At 43.4% G+C, this 18,725-nt stretch overlaps 1 protein-coding gene across 1 annotated transcript in view; it reads left to right on the forward strand.

Annotated features, from left to right (window-relative positions):
- The window catches only part of RAPGEF5 (Rap guanine nucleotide exchange factor 5), a 222,077-nt gene that overhangs the window by 153,038 nt on the left and 50,314 nt on the right, over positions 1-18,725 (forward strand). Inside the window, exons 10-11 of the mRNA XM_045827622.1 lie at positions 1,969-2,078; positions 2,537-2,625. Of these exons, the coding sequence (XP_045683578.1) occupies positions 1,969-2,078; positions 2,537-2,625 (199 nt within the window). The remainder of the gene's footprint in view (positions 1-1,968; positions 2,079-2,536; positions 2,626-18,725) is intronic.

Raw genomic sequence — 18,725 nt, forward strand, 5'->3', positions numbered from 1 at the left:
ACACACATTAGTTACACAGGCGTCAGCGGAGCCCTTCCCATCCATATGTGTGTGCATGGCCCGGGGAAGTTAATAATGCCATATATCACGTGCACGTAGAAGGGAAAATGTACTTCAGAGTGACAGTGGGCTCGTGGAAAATGAGTATTGGCTTGTAAGCAGAGGAAGACCAGGGAAAGATTGTTGTCTTTTCAAATCTACTGTTTACTGAATCATTTGTTTCTGTGTGTCTCAGTATCCCAGACCCACATTCACTGGGGGTCTTTTGTTGTTGTTTTTTTGGTCAATATATGCCCCTCTCTTTAGCCACCATATTTCATGTGGATAACAAAAGAACCCCTTTGGAGAAATGAAAGATAGCAATTACGCATTGGTATTCACGTTACAGAGTCACACCGCGGTCCTCGGGGAGTTGAACAATGACTATTGCACATTAATCGCCACAGTAACTGCATGTCTGACCTTGCTGAAATGTAACGCACCAGCTTTACATAGTAAAATTGTTTGCCACTGAAAGAGTTAAAAAGAATCATCATAAAATTATACTGCTGTTTAGAATGACCAGTATTTTTGTTTTTGAGACAATCCCAGAGGACTGAAATGACTAGGTCGCTACATTCTCTTAGGAATCAGGCCCTGGGAGTTAAAATCATAATTTTATCACTGATTTGGTTGGCAATTACGACGAGATGAGTGTCTTTTTTTAAATGAAGGGTGAATAAAATACATTGACATCCTCGATAGGTCTGTGGAACTGATTAATAATAAGGCGGAACGGACTTAGTACCTTTTATCATTTGGGGGTGGGGGGAATGTTCTTTATGTCTCTAGTTAATTATAAGGTGGGATTTTCTGCCAGGAGCAGAAACACACTAGGAACCCTAGGGCAGGTTTCCCTTTTTAAAGAAGTGACATCATTTTTAAGATGAAGCCTACTTACTATGAACTTTCCTTGCTTTAGTCTTTTGCTCAAATCCTCAGATATACAGAAGCTAGATTTCTTACATGCATTTTAAAGTTCTTGCCCACGCCCACCCCCACCCTCCTTAGCTATCTTACACTTAACTGTGTGTTGTGTGTGTATCCGGAGAATTTCACCCAACTCTGGGAGAGTTCATCACTCAGGGCTGGGCTGCGCTCTGCTGGGTCAGCAGTGAGCCGGACGCCGACACGGACAGCCGCGTCAGCGGGCCACTGGGCTCCGGGCTGTGGGAGCTGCGTGTGCAGAAATGAGTGGTCGTTCAGCCTCCTCCCTTTTCAGAGGGACTGAGGGGAAGAAAGTCAGTGCACTCACCCATGACATCTGAATTCAGCCTAGATGAGATTCTTACTGAAGATCCATTTTTTGCTTGTACTCTGGGAAAAACAAGTGCATGATACATTAGAAGGCCATCTCAAGTCTGGAAAAAAAAATGCACTGAGTGACAGAATAGGTAGTTTTTGGCTTACCTTCCATAGCAAGGCTGTGACGTGAACAAATACGATATGTACCTTCCACAACTACTTAATGTGGCTCATTCATTTTTTTAGTGTTTAAATGATGTTGTAAGTACCTTTCCCATTTTAAAAGAGTGATTGTTTAATAAGCCTCAGCCAGGTAACCAGGTAAAAGGGAATACACGTGCAATTAGCATGTTGTGGTTTTTGGGACTTTGAACTGTGAATGCCATAATTCACATCAGTCAGGTAGCTTTAAAATTGAACTCTCTGAATCCTAGCCCCACTTTATTTTTTTTCTGTTTGCTTTAAAGTATTTATGTCTCCCTCACACTTTACGTGTCCATAGAACTCGAGCCCTGATACTGGCCAAGGGGGAAATTCTTGAGCAAGTCTCCTGATTTCTTCTGAATCTTTCAAGAAAATGATGGTGCAAAGCAACCCAAGGAAAGGCAGCCTTACTTAGTTCCTTTCTTTTTCTCTTCCATTTCCTCTCTCCCGTCTTCCCGCCCCCACCCCCAACTCAAGCAGGACGAAGAAGTGGTGACTGTCAGAGAGCAGGAGCGCAGTGTCCTGGTGCTGAAGAAGGTGCAGCGCGGTGGCCCGGCCCCCCCGGGCGGCAGCGCCGACAGTGATTGGAGGTGAGTTCCCACCGGCACGCGCTCCTGTTTCCTTTCCCCTGCCCGCCCGCCCTTCCCAGCTCCCTCTCACTGGCTGGCTGGCTGGCTCTCGCTCTGCCTCCTTTTCCCTCCCCCTCCCTTTTCTCTCCGCCTCCCCAGCGTTCTAGCTGACTGCAGAGCCCTTAGCAGCCAGATGGACTCAGTTCTCAGTGAAAAGACTGAGGTGGCCAAGATCTTTTAGCATTTAGGGGATGCCTTTGTTAGTAGCCGGGCACAATGGGCAGCTCCCGGCTGAGGGTCTTTGACCCTCGTTTAGAGAGGAAGGATTCCGCTGCGCTCTCAGACCGAGAGCTGCCCTTGCCTACCTTCGATGTGCCTTATTTCAAATACATCGACGAGGAGGATGAGGACGATGAATGGAGCAGCCGCTCGCAGTCCCCAACGGAGGACGATTCCGCAGACTCTCTGCTCTCTGACAGATACGTGGTGGTGTCCGGGACCCCGGAGAAGATCTTGGAGCACCTTTTGAATGACTTGCACCTGGAAGAAGTCCAGGACAAAGAAACAGGTAAGACTGGGGTGTCTCCTGCTTCCAGACTCAGTGGTGGCTGCCCTTGTCAGTGTCCTCAGGGGCAAGGCTCCCGCTGTTGCTGACCCCGGGTGGGCTGATGCAGCCTGTGCTCTGCGCCTTTCCCCACTGTCTTGTTTAAATCCGGTCAATGGACACATGTAGGTCCAAGCAGTTGCCTGGAAAGTAACTATACAAAGAAAATGATACGGAGGCAAATGTTCTCGTTCCTTGGGCAATTTTTACCCTATCATACCTAAAGGCATTTGGCAAGAGGCCAGCATTCAATAGCCAGTGTTCAATAATGGGAAGAAATGCAAGGCGGTTAACAAGCATTCACCTGGCCTGTGCTGGCACTGAAGTGGGGGAATCGCCTCCCACAGAAATGTCAACAATTAATGCAAGTGCTCAGCAACTATAAGCTTAGCAACTTCTGCCTTTTCCCAAGTGGTTTACAAACTGCTCAGAGAATGCTGTGTTGTGCAGAACATGACATGCATAGCTTCTCGGACCAGAGATTGTAATGCACCGAAGTCTCACTGATCAGACTTCCTGTCCTTTCTCTCTAATCCGGGAGCAGTATACCTGTTTAGCTGTTTCACCCTTGCACTTTGGCAGCATTACTATTGCATGTACAGAACGACCTGCCCACACTGTCTTTCTCACAGAAGGGTGAGCACTTGCTTCTCTTCACCAGAATTTGTCATTTGTTCCAGCCTGGAACAATTATCCCAAAGAGCAGGCCTCTGGCTGCAGCCTGACTTCTGTAACTTGAACCTCGGACAAAAATGCACTTTTTGCTGCCACCAGAGCACCTGCAAGCCCCACAGTTTGCAATAATGTATTGACTGCATCAAGAAAAGGCATGTTTCGGTTGTACTAGTACAGAGTAACTCCTCGGGTTTTTCTCCTGCTGGAAGGGTTGTGAAATGACAGCTTAGGTGGAAGCAAGAGTTTCCTTGGGCCCCAGAAGGTTTGTGTGAATGTAACCCACATCTGGCTTCCGTGTCTCGTTGTAAAGAGGAACAAAGATGTGTAAAATGTGTCGGTGGGCGAGGGGAGAAAAGCGAAATGGCCCAGCCAGGTATCCGACAGTGATAGCATGTTTGATCTCACAAGTCAAGTAAGTACTTGATTTTGCATATGTATGTTTGGGAGGGGAAATCAGTAATTGCCATTTGCTCACAAACAAGCTAAAAGAAAAATGTGTTCTGGTGACACTTGCTGGGTTGTTTTCATATGCCCATCGATTAGTATTTTGTGAATCGGAGCACTGTTCCCGGGTTCTGCTTCCTCAGAGATAATCATCATGGAACCGGCTGTGATTTTCTGTGTACTGGTCACCAGGCCGCTTTATACAGGTGGTCTGGACCAGAACGCTGGCAAGTGACCCGCCATGGAGTGGACGCCTTTAAACATGGGTAGAGGTTTCAGGGGATCAAATGCTTTCTTCTTAGTAGCATCTGCTATTGAACACAAGACTTTGTGTCTAGGTCATACGGATAAGAGTAGAGATTATTAAAGCCAACTCGAGGCCCAACTTGACTCCTTTCTTCTTTCTTTCTCACTGTCATTAGTTTGTTGTGAAAGACGGCCTGGCTGCCCACGAACAGGTTCCCACGAACGGGTTCCCACTGTTGGACACGCGGAACGAACAGTCGCCCCTGTTGCTATTGCTAATGCCAGGAGTTGCCTCCTATTGGGAAATGGGGCCGTGCGTGGTGTCTACTGATTGTTATTCCACTTTCCTATCAATTGTAACAACACAGGGATCACATGTGTCGCTTGAGCCGTGTGCTCAGCAAAGCAGATAGGGCTAGGACGCAGTGGATAGACCTACGTAGGGGGGGACGGCCCCTGTCCGGGTCATCCGGTCCTCATCCCCACTCATGTTCTTAGAGTTTGAGGAGGACACACTTCACATTGTTGCACAGACACTTGAGGGAAGAAACCATAACGACTTTTCCTCCTATCGAGGAGAATTTTATGGAAATTAAAATGTCAACTTTAGATTGATGTGCATATAATAGGGACACCTCAGTGGAAGTCACAGGCAATTCTTCAAAACTTCACGTACGGTGCTTTGGAGAAAATTCAGCAGAAAAGCCAGCATGTGGTTTCTGTTGATAAAATTAAAAGAACTGTCGTAACTATGAAATACAGTGCATTGTGTGTACAAATGGAAGCAAACTGGTTATGTTTGTTGTAGTTTGAATACTACGTGAACCACATATTTGAAGTGATTGAGGCCCCTTGTCACTGACAGAGGGGAAGTCTGGGTCTTTATCTTGGTCAGCCCCACAGACCTCATTATAAAGGCCTCCGCGTGCAGGAGCCGAATAAGAGTCGCATAAACATATGGAGGACAGATGGAGGAAAATGAGAAGGGGCTGCAATAAAAGTATACAGCCGTGTTTTTATGTTCTTGAGCGCCCCTTTCAGGGAGATGGAGCCATATGGGGCTGGGTGGATCCATATGGTGGTCGTCCACGCGGCCCCGATGGCAATGGGAGGAGAGGGGACGTGGGAGGAAATAAATGGTCCCGGTGGCTGCGGTGAGCCTGTTCTGCATTCTGACATTCCTGTACCCCCGCCCCCCTCCCAGGGGCTGGGGGAGATAACGAAGCAAGAGATGCAAATTATTTCCAATCTCTTCTCCACAAAAGTCACTCAGTTGTGAAAGGCCAAGTAGAAGAACCCTTCTGTATCACAAAGGACAAACTGAAGTGATCACTAATTGATGTTGACTTAATTAAATGGAATGGAGAGGAGAATGTCAGGGCAACGTGTTTCTGTTGCTACCTGAATTGACACGGTATTCTATCACCAAATGAAACCGAGTTTGAAAAGCAAAAGTAATGTCAGTGATGCTTCAGAGCAGTCTACCAGTGATTTCTCCAAATGGTTAGATCCACCTATTTACCGTGTTGGTTTTTACAATCCCCTGTGTGCCTACCTTTCTTTCCTCCCTGGTAGCGCCAGGCACAAGGAGCCTCCAGCGAATGTCTGTGGACCAAATCCATGAATGAATGACCCGTAGTTGTTTAAAAGGGAACAAGTATTTGATTCTGGTAACTGGGCATCTGTTTGTACACATGGAAAGTGATTGGAGCCGTTGTCAAAGATTTCCTTTTCTTTCAAGGTGCACATTCTAACCTGAAACATTTGGAATGTTAGAGAAAAATCACGCAGCTGTATCTTTCATCTCCCCAGAAATAGGGCAGACGTCACTGGGCATTCCCAGCCCAGGACAGTTACAAGAAAGGCAAGAAGGAAGGAAAACAAGGAGTTGTGAGGAGAGGGGATGGAGGAGCAAGTCTGCAGCCAGCCCCACCCTGAAGGGTCAGCGGAGGGCCCCGCCCCCTTTTGAAGCCTTTCCCTCCCCTGGAGAGGATGAAGTGTGTTTTATTAGAGATGCTACTGGGAATAACAATTTCTGTTTCAAAGCAGAGGCCAGCTATGATTCAGATGGATTATATAGAGAAAAACCTTCTTATTGATTTTTCTTTCTAAATCTGTATTATAATGGGTTGACCTTAGAGAATACAGAAGAGGAAATGCATTATGTGTGTGCCCCTCTTTTTATTTCCTATTCTTTATTCATCCTTTAATTTTTTTATTCTTTATTGATTTGAGAGAGAGATATTGATTTGTTGTTCTGCTTATTTATGCATTCATTGGTTGCTTCTTATATGTGCCCTGACTGGGGATCGAACCCACAACCTTGGTACCTCGGGCTGATGCTCTAACCCACTGAACTACCCAGCCAGGGCTCTTGATTCATCTTTTTGATGAAAATGCACTATGATTACAGGTGTCCAAGAAAAACAAACAAACAGAAAATAGGATAGGGGAACTAGGGAAAACCTACCAGCTGATTCTTATTAGGCTTGACCTGATTTCTGCAAGGTATGGCTGAGTTTTTTGTTGTTTTTTTTTTACTCCATGGGGTTATCACTCAGCATATTATATTACTATGTGCTCAGCATGGAACTCTCTACTCAGCCTGCTTCGACTGTGTCTTGGATGCTTAGCACCTTGTAGGTGAAGCATGTCCTTGTAACAAGGCAACAACCTCCATCAATAGAGTCCAAGAGTTGCTCTCCCTCTCCAGCTTCATGGCGTCTTCAGAGCATCCCTGCACTGGCAGAACCTTGAGTAGAGCCAGGACAGTCACCTCACTTTCTATGAACTTAAAAAAAAAACAACAAACTTCTATCCCGCCAGCACCAAGCCTGTCATAAGCACATGATACATTTTTCTTGTAAAGAAAGATTAAGAATGCTTTTCTCCTGGTCGTTGGAGAGATAGAATACAGTTTAGGTGAGCTTCTTCCCTGGCGTCCTCACCTTTGCGGATTTCCGGGAAATTCCGGGATTCCCATCCCAGGCTTTCTCGTTGCGGATTTCCGGGAAATTTCCGGGATTCCCGTCCCAGGCTTTCTCGTGCGGGTGGCGGGGCCTGGCCTTTGCAGGCCTGTGGCTCCTTGGTGGGAGGCACAGAAATGTTTAGGTGGTGGTAAGTCTCTCCCAGATTTTGAGCAATTAATGTACACATACAATTGTCTTTAAATCAATATACATGTAAATTTTATCTTTTTCTGTCTGTACTATCATGTACCAAATAGATGAGTGGGTCTTATCTGTGGCTGCACATGAGCAGCACGTGGGGCATTTGAAAAAATACCACTATCAGGGGCCACCCCAGAGATTCTGGTGCAGGAGACCCGGGCTGGAGACCTAAGGCTGATGGGCTTTCAACCCCTGCCCCCCCAGTGCTGCTGATACCCAGCCAGGTCTGAGAGCCACTGAAATAGAGCTTGACTTTGTCTCCCTCCCCCCTTTTCTTGTTTTAAGGATGTCTCCCAAGTTGCCAATAGTGGTAAATATGTAGTTGCCTCTGAGAGTTAGGGACTTCATTCCTGCTTTCCCACACCTCCCCGTCCCCACTCCCTTTCGAGGACTCTGTGTCCAGCCTTGTGTCCTCTGGTCCCTGCCCTGGAGCCCGTGCAGCCTGAGAAATTCAAAACCCACACACCTGCACTGCTCGTCCGTCCACTGGAATGGTTTTGAGAAAAGGGAACAGAGGAGATAGGGGTGTTGGGCCCACAGCTGGCTGGCTTCTCACCCGCAGAAAGAGGAGGTGATGGTGCGGTGAACGAAACCCATTTGGAGGTTTGCCTGGGTTCTGTCACATTACATGAGTCCCTGGGTGGTCCTCAGGTCTCATCGCCAAGAATGCTTACTTCTGGAAGAAATAATGCTTTAAGGAAGGAGAAAACGCAGACAACAGAGTAGAAAGGAACTAACGTGAGATTCTGAAGCCTTGGGTTCCTGTATCTGGACTCCATTCATAAACCAGCGGGAGACTTCCACCAGGTCACCCACGAGACGATCTCTGAAGTGTCTTTCATCACGTAAATGCTGACTCAGAGGGCTCTATATCAGCTTCTTCCCTTCCAAAAGAGAGCACGGAATGAAAGAATTTTAGATCTGGAGGGGCCACTAGAATTCTCGTAGACAGCCTCCAGAAACTTGTGGTCATTTTATGCCAAAAGCACCATCATTCAGCCATTGCACGGGGATTTCGGTTACTCAGTCTAACGTCATGTTACTTTATATCACTACTGCATTTCTTCGGCCCCGTCGAGCAGTTAGGCTGTTGACAGGGTGGGAAACCTGGGGTCCAAGACTCAGTGGCCATGCCTGGCAATGATTTAATAAGTACTCTTCTGTGTGTATAAGCTTGTCCAATGGGAAGCTTTTTAAGTTCCTTTGAGGAATTATGCCACAGCATTTCCAAGGAGTAGCTTTGATTTATCACCCACTAGTAAAATCTTTTTGCAGAGTTTTATCACCAAGCCGTTTTGGGATATTCAGAAGCAGTCTGTTGCTGGAGAAAAGCATCAGTTTTCCCCAGTGATGAAATGACTACACCCTGTCTCTTCTACCCACCACTGCCCTATAATTCCTTTGCTTTTAATGTGACACACTGCTTCTGTAATAAAATATAACAGTGCATTTGTAAGTATTCAGTTTCTACATGGACATGAATTAATACCTTAGGAAAATTTAATCCTTCATTCCATAAATATCTTCGACCTCCTATGATATTGGCAGTGTTCCAGATTGAGGAGACAGCTATAAACAAAACATATGAACTCCTTACCTTTGTGGGACTTACATGCTGGGGAGGGAGTGAGACAGAAACAAGTAGGGAAATAATGGATATTAAACTATGGGTGTCAAACAATCAATATAATTACAAGTTTAGGATACTATTGTCTGTTTGTCTTTAAAGATGCTAGAGGATGTGTTAAGGCACTCATAGTATTTTAGAGAATTAGCATGAAACCTCTGGTCCTGCTCAACAAAGTTCAGAGCCAAAGGAAATAGATTTAAAGGTTACATTGGGGAAAAAGAGGAAGAAAAGAAGTACAAGGAACTGGAAGTAGGTGCATGTACTCCAGATGGTACTCTCAGCAGCCAGAAGCTGTGGACTCTGCATTTGGGGAAGTGTTCGATAGCAGGCTTGTACCGTATTGACCTGTGAAAACAGCTTTCTCGGAGACAAATCACAAGATTACGTTGCCACTTGGGCCTTTTTCAGCTCTATGAAACTGCCAGTTTTAAATATTAGGCTAATTTTTGTTGGCATACATGCTAATAAAAAAATCAACAAAAGACTAAATAAATTCATTAGCGCCAACTCCGTCTGCGCTGGGCAGGCCTCAGAGACAGATGCAGAACACCGCTGTGCAGTGCAGGCTTGTGTTTCCTGGTACAGCAAAGGCTCGAGACAGCTATACCCTGTGATGGTGGAAATCCCCGAAGTGCTGTTGTGGGAGGGAGAGTGCGGAGTAAAAGTGCGCACATTAGAATATGGTCTCTGCGCTGCACTCTCGTCTTCCTTACTGGGGACTCAGTTTCTTCGGTTTGGTTTGGGGTTTTCTTGTTTTTGTTTTTGGGTTGTTTTTTTTTGGGGGGGGGGCATTCCCTCAGTTTCTCTCCTAATTACTAATATGAAGAATGTAATGTATTTGCTGTAAATGAAGCACTGGGAGATTTTATGAATTAGTATTGGCAGGGTAATGAGATCATTAGAACTGTGGAGGAATTTTCTTCTCAGGTTCCTCATGTATGAAAGCAGAGGACTTCAAGCGTGTGATGCCTGAGGTCCCTTCCGGATTTGAGAGCCAGGATTTGAAAGTTACTCAAGACTATACTCCATTTATCCAAACTTCCTCTCTACTAGATGGATTCTTGTACAGGATAATTATCTTTATCTAATGAACTGATAAGCTAGGAAAGAAGTCAACTAAGCTGTTTCAGAGATAAAGTGATCATTTGAACCCAGGAATGAACCCCTGTATATTTCTTGCTTTATCCCTTGATCGTTTTTTTTCTAGTGACTGGAATCATGGGTGAAAGGCACACATGAAATAAAAACCTGCCATTCCGCTCTAACTGTAAACCCCAAGTCAGGTGTTTTATGGCCACTTAAAAGCGATCTAATCTCCAGCTTCTTGGTTTCCAGCTGTGAGCAGAATGGCCACTGGGTGAGAGAACTGCTTCAAGAAGGTTACAAAAGAAATGGGAAGAAGTCCTACTTTCAGCTGTTGGTGCTGTATCAGGCATTCACATGATAAATGATTAGAAATCAGATTTGGACTGGGGATTTCATCTGAGGTGTTTTATCTTCTGGACTAATCTATTCACACCACCTTTGAACATGTGCTATTGTGTATGATAACAAGGGAATTTATGCTCTTACACTGCCAGTAGATTATGGGTTAATTAATATTCTTGTTGGTAATGAAACAAGGTGAAATGAAGTGAGACAGAACTGAAGCATAAGGTCATTAACATGCACTGATTAATAATGGAAATGTGGAAGTTTTCATTACAGTATAACCAATGGGCAAAGGACGATGTTTAATGGGTAAGGATATAAGCAGGAGTAGAGCATTTGTTTCAGGGACTTAGTCCCTACTCAGAATGAGAATAGATCATTGGACTGTTTTAATTGCATCATTTTCATATTGACTCCACATGCCCTCTTTCAGTACTCGGAGATCAAGTACAACTCTAGAGCACACTGGAAAGAAACTAAAATATTGTAAAGCTATGGGGAGTTAATTCCAAGAGGATGGACAGATAGGAAATGGAGAATGAAGTATGTGAGGGGCAAGAATTACCTTAGAAAGTAGACCTCAAGCCTCTTGAGTATAGAATTTTGGTAAACTTGAGCATGCGAGCAGGAGTTTTTAGACTCCCTTCTTTGAATGCTTATCAGGAAAATGCCAACCCCTTTCTGATGGGCTAGAGGGAAGGCCTTGTCCTAGAGCCTGCAGGTGAGATAGAGGGCCTTTGAAAGTTTCCTCCACACTGTATTCTAAATGAAATACACTCCTGACTGTGATTCTATAAAGTCAGTCCTGGTGGTGATGTCGTTACCAAACCCAAGTTCTTGTGCTCAATGCCTCCAAAGGCCAAATCTGAGAATGTCGGAGTTTGGAGTAAGGAGCAAGGTTATTTGACTGAGAAGGCACTAACTGAAAAGATGGGAGATCTAATGGTGCCTCACATCCATCTTGCTCAGTGGACTAGGTTTAGGGTTTTTAAAGGTATGGTGGAACAGGTGTATGGAAGTGTTCGAGGTGGGGGCAAGTCTTACTTGGAGGCCCTTGAATTTTGGCAGTTCATGGTAATGGAGCATCAACAGTGGATCTTCCAGGACAGTGGACCCTTGGCTTCTGAAAGGATTCTGGTTATGTCCTGGTCCTTTGATTTGTGGGGAGAGGGGATGGGGGTCTTTGGTTCCAGATGTAGCTGGAGGTCAGAGTTCTCTCCTCTCTCTGCATAGGCTGTGGCTGCATGACTTGCAATTTTGGTCTGTCCTCTCTGAAAAGCAACTCAGGACCATTTTGGACTGGTTCGGCAGTTACAGTATCCTCAACCCATTAATAGTAAGGGGTTTCCTGTGTAAACTGCAGCCACTATGGAAGACTTAGAAATGAATGGACTTCCTCCTTTATTCACATTTGCACATTTGCTCTTACGTATATTGTATTTGCTTCTCCTCAGTTGCTGTCTCTTCACCTCAAATGCCCGATTTGATACTCACCTTTCTAGATAGATGACTGTAGAAACCTTAGGTATTTCTGTCGTCCTTGTTCGATACATTTCTAATTTCCTAGAATGTCTAGAGGATGACTTATTACAAGTAATATAATATTCTGGCACATTGACAGTTGCCATAAGTATGTATATGATTTATCAATTTTCAGAGAATCAGAATATATAAAATTATAATCTATTTTAAATATAAAGTGTAAAGGCCCTGTCTGATAAGTCACAGAGTTCACATAGAATTAGGTCCTACCAGTTTTCAGGTGTATTATTATGTGACTAAGATACTGGCCTGCCCTGGCTGGATAGCTCAGTTGGTTGGAGCACTGTCCTGAGACGCCAGGGTTACAGGTTTGATGTAAGTTTTCTCTGTACATTCTGTCTCACTAATTATATGCTTTTTAAGGATGAAGACTGCTACTTCTGTTTCTGTTGTATCTGTAGTTGTACCATCTCTATGCCAGTGCCTCAGTAGTTTGCTACTGATTTTTGTTCTTGTAAAATTTTTTTCTATTTTTTGTTCTTTTAAAAGGAAAATGGATTTTTGTTCCTTTAACCAGAAAAATGCTGTTCTAAATCTTAAAGCTTTTAAATGTATCATATTTTCTAAGTGAGTTTGGGTCTGTTGTCATATTTAATGTTGTACTTCAGTAGACACGCTTGTGCTTTTCTCAGTACCCTGCCATTTCTCCAGCAACTTGCTCAGATGTGTGGTGTGAATCAGGTGTGTTTGGAGCAGCAAATTTTGAAAGGAAATTCGTGGAGACAAGATATTGTGTTCAGTAGGGACTTTGACAACCTCGTAATTCTAGGAAAACCATCATTTTAGTGTAACATCGATGACTGAAATTTCTCGAGGCTATTTAAGATAATTTCAAAGGACGAAGACACTCTTTTCTCTCTGTCTCTTTTTGTCTCTGTCTCAGAGATCTCATGGGTCATCTCCCCACACAGCTGATGGGTTGAAAGTGACATCATCAGATGTCCTATCTTTATTTTTAAATGCTGTGACATTTTCCTCAAGTAGAATTGCTCATCCTATCAGAAAATGAAAAAAAAAAGTGGAAGAGTGTGTACTTCAGTCTTGTAGGTGTGAGGAAAGAATGTTAGTGGATTGATGATAATCAGTGCCTGTTAATCTCTCACAGTGTGTTTCAATCCAATTATCGCTTCATTGAAGGGGTATATTGCCGCAGAATTGCTGTAATTGACAAACACATGTCTAAAAGGGATATTCTTTGAGTGGGAGAATTTTTTCCTTTAACATACCTATAATTGAGCTTTTCCTCATTTCATTTTGTAGTCTGTCTTCATCATAACCTTCCCTCCCATTTCCCATTATCTTCATTTTCTGCCCTTGGGGCTTCCTTGCTGTACAATTGAAACCATTCTTTTCATTCTGTTTGCAGCTTTTTGCCGTCTACTTAAGGCAGCTCCTGGGCTGGCGATCCTTCCCCCACATCTCCCCTTGTAACGCACCTTAAGTGTACTTGTTTTGAGGAAGGTTTCCAAAGCGCTTAGAGCGAGTTAGCCTTCCTTCATTTCACACATTTCGTTTTTGTATAGTGGGCTTAAAGACATCGGGAACCTAGTGTCATGTACTTTGTTAAGAAAACAAAGGACAAAGTGAAGATATTTCACCCTAATTTTGGATCTTTTCCCCAAAATGGGACATAGAAAATGTAGCCTATTGTGTCTTGGTTCAGTCTGATCTAAATTTGAAAGCATTGCAGCCGTTTATCCCTGATGCTTTCGTGGAAATATTTTAGTGAGCTCAGGTTCTGCCCGTGCTGATCGGCATAATGCGAGTGCACATTTCAGAATTACAGCAATTTAACATTGTTTGACAGTCTCCCAAGGAGGGCGTTCTTAAAAAAAAAAAACAAAAAAACATGAAAAGCAAATGTGTCTTCATCAGAACATTCTAGAATCCACAGTACTTTTCTCCTCTCAAATGTACTTATCCTACTTTTGGTAGAATTTGGAAACTTCAGAGCCAGACCACATTATGGGTCATGTATTTGAGTTCCTGAAAATTTTCCGTGTGTGCGTGTGTAATCCGTGATGAGGCCTGGCCTCACACAACAGAAGGACTCTGACGGTGCCTTAGACAAGGTTGTAGATATACTTCTCTCTCGTGTGAACATAAAAATAGAGAACTCCCATGCAGAGCTGGTAAGACCACTCCGAAGTCATCCAGGACTGAGATTCCTTCCAGTTCTTTGCTCCAGTGTCCCTAGCGTCTGATCAGCATCTCATGAGTCAAGACAGATGCTAGCTAGCATTGTGGTCCAGGTATCAGGATGGACCGAGTCAAGAAAAACACACCTGCTCATTGTAGGAATGGCTTCTGCCTTTATCTCATGAACTGAGATTTACTCCTGGCCACATCTAGCTGTAAGAGAAACTAGGAAACGCATTATTGGACTCTTTTAAAAATATCTGGGGAACAATATGGCCAACAAAAGTCACAGTTCGATTCCTAAAGAGAAGGAAAACGACATGTAATTTTATAAGTTGAAGTTTATATTAGTTTGTTTTGATACTTTAGACCCTAGGCCTTCATTATACATTTCTGTCTCTTCAAAGAAATATAAATATATTGTGATTTAAAGCATTGTGTAATCACTTCTAAAGACTGAAGTGATTTGGATTAGCTTATATTCTTAGGGACAAGTGAATACTGACAGTGTCTTTCACTCCAGATTCTCTCTATGAGTTGTTAGAAATATTTTTCATAAAGTAAATGAAACATATACTGAAACATATTTTATATATGGTGGCTTCCAAGAAGTTTTTTTTAAACAATAACACAAATTAAATTTGTTCTTCTCAGTGTAGCTTATAGTATATAATTGTATATAATTATATTCTTGGTGGTTTTCCAGAACTCATTTGTGCCCATTACATATGAGTGTGGGCCAAGTCACCGTGAATCATATGATTTCAATGCTAAGAGAAAGGCCTGGGGATGTTCTTAGCTACCTGAGTAGTACACCTATTTTAACGCAAAACAAAACTGAATTTTTGAAAAAATTTTTATTTTAATTGTTGTTCAAGTATAGTTTTCTATCTTCTACTCCCAGCCCACCCCACCAGCCCCCCCACCTCCCTCCCATTTCCATTCCCCCCTAGTTTTTGTCCATGTGTCTTTTTAAACTTGTTCCTGTAAACCCTTCCCCTTTCCCCCTAAAATTCCCTCCCCTCTCCCCTCTGGTCACTGTCAGCCTGTTCTCTATTCCAGTGTCTTTGGTTATATTTGGCTTGTTTGTTTGTTTTGTTGATTAGGTTCCTGTTAAAGGTGAGATCATATGGTATTTGTCTTTCACTGCCTGGTTTATTTCACTTAGCATAATGCTTTCCAGTTCCATCCATGCTGTTGCAAAGGGTAGGAGCTCCTTCTTTCTTTCTGCTGCATAGAATTCCATCATGTAAATGTACCATAGTTTTTTCATCCATTCATTTACTGATGGGCACCTAGGTCGCTTCCAGCACTTGGCTATTGTAAATTGTGCTGCTGTGAACATTGGGGTGCATAGGTTCTTTAGAATTGGTGTTTCAGGGTTCTTAGGATATAATTCTAGCAGTGGAATTGCTGGGTCAAAAGGCAGTTCCATTTTTAGTTTTCTTTGAAAATTTCATACTGTTTTCTATAGTGTTTGTACCAGTGTGCAATCCCACCAGCAGTGCACTAGGGTCCCTTTTCTCCACATCCTCTCCAACACTTGTTGTTTATTTGTTTATGATGGCCATTCTGACTGGTGTGAAGTGGTATCTCATTGTGGTTTTAATTTGCATCTCTCTGATGGCTAGCAATACTGAGCATCTTTTCCTGTGTCTCTGGATCCTCTGTATGTCCTCCTTGGAGAAGGGAGGACAAGTCTTCCCTATATTCAAGTCTTTTGCCCAATTTTTAATTGGGTTGCTTGTCTTCTTAGAGTGGAGTCGTGTAAGTTCTTTATATATTTTGGAGATTAAACCCTTGTCTGAGGTATCATTGGCAAATATGTTTTCCCATATGGTTGGTTTTCTTTTTATTTTAATACTGTTTTCTTTAGCCATGCAGAAGCTTTTTATTTTGATGAGATCTCATTTGTTTATTCTTTCATTTATGTCCCTTGCTGTAGGGGATATATTAGGTAAAATGTTGCTGCGTGAAATACCTGAGATTTTCTTGCCTATGTTCTCCTCCAGGACTTTAATGGTGCCATGGCTTATATTTAAATCTTTTATCCACCTTGAATTTATTTTTGTGTATGGTGTAAGTTGGTGCTCGAGTTTCATTTTTTTGCACGTAGCTGACCCTACAAAACTGGCTTATAACCGAAGTGCGGGACACTCAAGACTTGGACATGGAAATCTGTTCTTTTGATTCGGGAAAAAGTGAACGAAATATGAAGTGACTAATGGTTTTCAGTGTCCATAATATAAATGCGTATAATTGGGTATAAAAGATGTTTTATGAATTTGTGGACTGTCTTATTCCTTCCATGTGATTGTCAGCTCTACCTTTAGAAGGGCAAGCTAGCTGATCTTTTGTAGCTATTTTCTATTGCCAGGTGTTCACTAGAAAATAAAAATAATAATAAAACTTGAGTAGGAATGAAGGAACCCTGCACTCTGGCACATAGATGGAAAACGACTTCATCAAAGACATCTTTAAGGACAATGCAAAGACCAAGTTCCTGTGTCTGTGGCACTTCCCACTGTCCAAACCCAGGATGCTGTGGCTTTCCTGCACGGCCTCCCCCCGGCCCCAGTGTGGGCTGTTTGGACCCACATGCTCAGGAGAGCAGAGCGCAGTGGATGAGTGAGAGCTGGGCCTCTGCCCCCCTGGGGACCTAGGCCCCCTCCAACACTAACGTACAATAACTCAGTGATTAGTCCCCTTACTTATCTCAGTCCCGGTGTCACCATCCATAAAGAGGACAGAAGACTGACCTCTTAGGGTGGGTGAGAGGAGCACAGACCATGGGGCTGAAGCCCATGGCACAGAACACAGTAGGTGCTCATTAAAAGGCAGTTGTTAGGATTAGTTCCAAATAGAGTAGCTACTGTCTTCCTTTCCCTATTCTCCTCATCGCCCAGCACAGCCACCACTGGCTTCCCGGTGCACAGGAGGAAATAGGTGTGATTCCAAGCAAATTTGGGGCACCCTAGGGCTAAAAGGCGTGTTGAATGGTGGTAGTAGGCAGGTGTCCAGATTAGGTTTGCTCAGATGTTCACATGAATGGAATATTATCGGCCTGGATTTGTAGGTTGCCTGATGTCATCCTTTAATGTTCTCACCCAATTCCAAACCCCTTCAGAAATTGGGCTCCTACAGAAGTTGGGAGAAGTACCATATCTTACAGCTTTGTCCTCCTCATGGCAGAGAGTACTGTGCTGCACCCTGAGGAACAGGTCTTCAGTTATGACCAAACCTTCGTGACCCTGAGCCACGAGTCTCCCTTTCACCTGTGTGAGAAAGAAAGCAGCTTTGTTCTATTGAAAAAAACTCCAGTGACTGTTCTGGAAACCAGAACACAAAGGCAGGGCTGCTGTCGGCCACCAGTAAAAGCGTTTGTCCTAGAAATACTTTTTACTATAGGAAGCACATTAAAGGAAATTTTCCCGTATTGGAAGTTTTCAGTTTGTCTAAGATTTTGTACCAGAGTGTTTAGAAAGAGCCCTGGTAATGTTTAGTTGCGTTTACTTTAAATTAGCAAGTTTGTACAGTATCTTCTTATCTGTAATATATCTGGCTATCATCCTGATCATTAGCTTTAAAGGAGCCAGATGACTACCCACTGCTTAACTGTAAGGAAAAGAACCTCTCTCCAGTATCCTTAGACTTTCTGTTAACCTGAAACAAAAATAAAGTTTCACTTGCCTGAATTTCAGTGCTAATGATTCACAATGGTCAGGGGGGAAATTAACTTTCAAAATTGTGATATACCGTGGTTCCTCGATCCTTCTTGTTATTTCATTCTGGAACTCACGTCAATGCCGAAACCGAGGAGTACCAGAAGATGAAGCATTTCCTCTCTCGGGGCAGCGGCATGACTCATACACGTTCTAGCAAGGGCAATGAGTCCCAGGCAGGTGCTGAATGCTGAAACATTTCTTCTCATCAAAATGCAGTGGGTACAGGGTTTGACAAGTACTTTCTGAAGCCGACGAGTACCGAGGAATGACGATTTCTACTTTCAAAAGAAAGCTGATAGTAGAGATTCTTCTTGGTTCTTGGGAGATAAAATATCATAGTTTGTCCTATATTAATTCAAAAATTAGAGTCAATGCTTGAAATAACCATGCCCCAGACTTCTAATTTTAGGTTTAATGTTTAAATTATTTTTTTATTTATGGCATGGAATTTTAGAATATTGCATTGACAAGTCCTTAGGAACACAGCTTATACCGTGAGACTGCACTATGTGATGCCCATCATAGAAAACCGAGCAACCCAGAGAGCACAGCTCCGTTCAGCTGAGTGGATCTCACCACCGGCCGTCCATTTTTGTTAGTAGATGCTGGCAGATTGGTATTGAAGGCTACATACCCATGACAATTCCCACGTTCTAATTTATGCTGTTAAGTAAAATGATTCTCGCATTGATCACGAAGAAATTTTTCCTCCTGGCTCATTTGTGAGAGCAACTGCTGTTCCTAATCAATAAGCTATACAACTGCAGTACGAGTCTTCAGGGGGAAACGGTGATAGATGGTGCAAGAGCTGATATTCAGAGTATCCTCAGTTCCTTGTAGTCTAACTAGGGTTTATGTCTACCAGTTACCAAGGGGTGTCTCCCTAACGCCATCAGGCCAGGGACTATGCACACGCCACTCCTGTGGGGTTTGACAGCCCGGGCCCACGAACCTCCTTCCGACCACTGTTCTGACGCTTAAAATCTGCTCTTTTCCCATCCTTCTTTCTTGTCGGCTTTTATGATGTTTTTGTCTCCCAGTTCTCCTATTTCTCTTTTTCTT

The sequence above is a fragment of the Phyllostomus hastatus genome, unplaced genomic scaffold (assembly GCF_019186645.2).
Source record: "Phyllostomus hastatus isolate PE091 unplaced genomic scaffold, TTU_PhHast_1.1 phas_scaffold_78, whole genome shotgun sequence".
Classification (NCBI taxonomy): domain Eukaryota; kingdom Metazoa; phylum Chordata; class Mammalia; order Chiroptera; family Phyllostomidae; genus Phyllostomus; species Phyllostomus hastatus.